We start from the raw sequence: 2,106 nt of genomic DNA, 5'->3' as shown, positions 1-2,106 counted from the left end.
CACACACACACACACACACACACACACACACACACACACACACACACACACACACACACACACACAAATAAAATAAGGAGAAATTATATTTGACTTCAGTTGGATCATATTCAATCAAAATCAAGTAAAAAAATTCAACACACTTTCTAACCTATTTTGGTATCTATTTTGACTTGCTTTATGAAGACAATGTAAAAAATGTTTCCTTTACAGATTTTCTTGAATGTATTTACAGATTTGCAACAATCCCATTTTGTACAGTTTGTTTACTTTCTGGTTCAACTGCTTAACGTTTGAACTGTGTTTGGTGGATGTAAAAAAGTTTCCATGAGTTTTTAGCCAAGATTCTTAGGTTTATTTTGATACCCAACATGATATTTTCTGATTTATTCTGATAATTGCACAATTATAGTTTTGATATATGTAAAAATAATAAGTATATTCTTACTTAGATTTCATATCTATTTTATGCCTACAAACAGAAACATTTGGATACTAACTTGTAACCAGTCATATTCTTAGCCACTGGTTGATCAATAGTGGGTGTTACCTCATTGCTTTTGCTCATGTTTCTTTTGTTCTCCACTTCTATCTCCTGTTGCTTTCGGAGATGATTACTGAGCAGATTTTCCTGCAGGATCCGTGTGCTCCGTTCCTGAGCCAGCAGTCTCTGGGTCTCTCCATTGTCCTCTTCAAGCTGGGTGTTAAGATTTAACATTTTTATTTACACCAAACAACAACCCAGTCAAAACAAAGTAATAAAGTAAAACGTGCCTGTTTTATTTTGCAGATCAGTGTTCTCATCTCCAACTCCAAGTTTCTGAGAGCGAGTTCCACTTTCTGTCTCTCCTGAACCTCCAGCTGCTGCTGCTCCTCTGTCCTCCTCAGCTTGTCTCGAGTAGTGTTGTACATCATGGTGGCATTGTGACGATTCTCCTGCTCTTGTTTCAGCTGAAATCTTTACCCAAAATTCAAAATGCATTACAACAGAGCCATATTAAAGGCAAATAAAACTACAATGTGTTTCTGAAATAAGAGCGCAGTTCTCACTTGAGGTTTGTGATTTCAGTCTGTAATTCCAGCTGGTTGTGCTCCAGTAGAGACTTAGCATCTTTAACTTCCTCCAGAGAGTTCTTGAGCTCCGCCCTCTCCACTTCTAGCTGCTTCACCTTGTCTGCCAGGTACCCGCGGTGACTCCTTTCTTTTCGAATTGCACGTTCATATTCGTGGAATATGTTCTGCAGCTTTGCAATATTTGTTGTGTCTGTAGGATTAAAAAAATGGAAAAAAAACTATTTTCTCATTGTAACCAGAGTGCATACTTTTACTTAATATTTAAACTGATGATCAGATAAAATCTGAATGCCTGATTTGCCAGAGTGATAAATTATACACTGCTGACGATTTAGATAATTCGTTCTGTATTTGTACAAACTTAATCCTACCCAAAGTGGCTGAGTCCAGCTTCTGAATAAGAAGGGATGCATGACGGTAGCCAGAAGTGGGTGAATCTGTGTCATCTGTGGCAGTGTCTGATGACTGTGTGAGTTCATCAAAATCTTCTGCTAAGTCCATTTCTTCAGGGTTCTGAATGTGGAAACAAAATGTGACCTTTTTTGTTTAGAGTACTCCAACTTCTACCAGTCCATTGAGATATGACAAAATGTTCGGATTTACCTTGTTTTTCTGGAGTGCAGAAGTTGACAACCTGAGTATAGCAAACACAAGGAAAAAAGATATCGCAAGGATGAGTGTGCATCAGCTGCAATTACCAGTAGCTGAATAGATGCTGGAGGTGCAGCGGTATAATGCAGTATACAATTATTGTTTTGAGAACTCATAGTCAAACATGCAGCTCTCTTAGCAAAAAAAACATTTAAATAAGGAAAAACAAAAAACAAAATTTTGCCCAGCACCAGTATTGTGAAGTTTTGTTATGACTGAACACAAAGTGCATTTCTCTTCTGATTTACATAGTAAATTTAACTTTTGTAGTATTTTAGTGTGTGTTCACATAAACCAGTGGTTCCCAAACTTTTTGTCTTCTGACCCACAAAATATCCATGGCAAAAACTTGTGACCCCAAATATTACTGGTCTGAGTACA

At 37.2% G+C, this 2,106-nt stretch overlaps 1 protein-coding gene across 4 annotated transcripts in view; it reads right to left on the bottom strand.

The window, feature by feature from the left end:
• ankrd26 (ankyrin repeat domain containing 26) overlaps window positions 1-2,106 on the bottom strand; it is a 48,213-nt gene that overhangs the window by 16,721 nt on the left and 29,386 nt on the right. For all 4 annotated transcript variants that reach the window (XM_014008029.1, XM_014008030.1, XM_014008031.1 and 1 more), the window contains 5 exons: window positions 1,678-1,708; window positions 1,446-1,587; window positions 1,051-1,264; window positions 775-958; window positions 551-697 (listed from right to left, as the gene is read on the bottom strand). In XM_014008029.1, the coding sequence (XP_013863483.1) occupies window positions 551-697; window positions 775-958; window positions 1,051-1,264; window positions 1,446-1,587; window positions 1,678-1,708 (718 nt within the window). The remainder of the gene's footprint in view (window positions 1-550; window positions 698-774; window positions 959-1,050; window positions 1,265-1,445; window positions 1,588-1,677; window positions 1,709-2,106) is intronic.

Source organism: Austrofundulus limnaeus, unplaced genomic scaffold (assembly GCF_001266775.1).
Source record: "Austrofundulus limnaeus strain Quisiro unplaced genomic scaffold, Austrofundulus_limnaeus-1.0 Scaffold47, whole genome shotgun sequence".
Taxonomy (NCBI): domain Eukaryota; kingdom Metazoa; phylum Chordata; class Actinopteri; order Cyprinodontiformes; family Rivulidae; genus Austrofundulus; species Austrofundulus limnaeus.
This window is presented reverse-complemented; position numbering and strand designations above follow the sequence as displayed.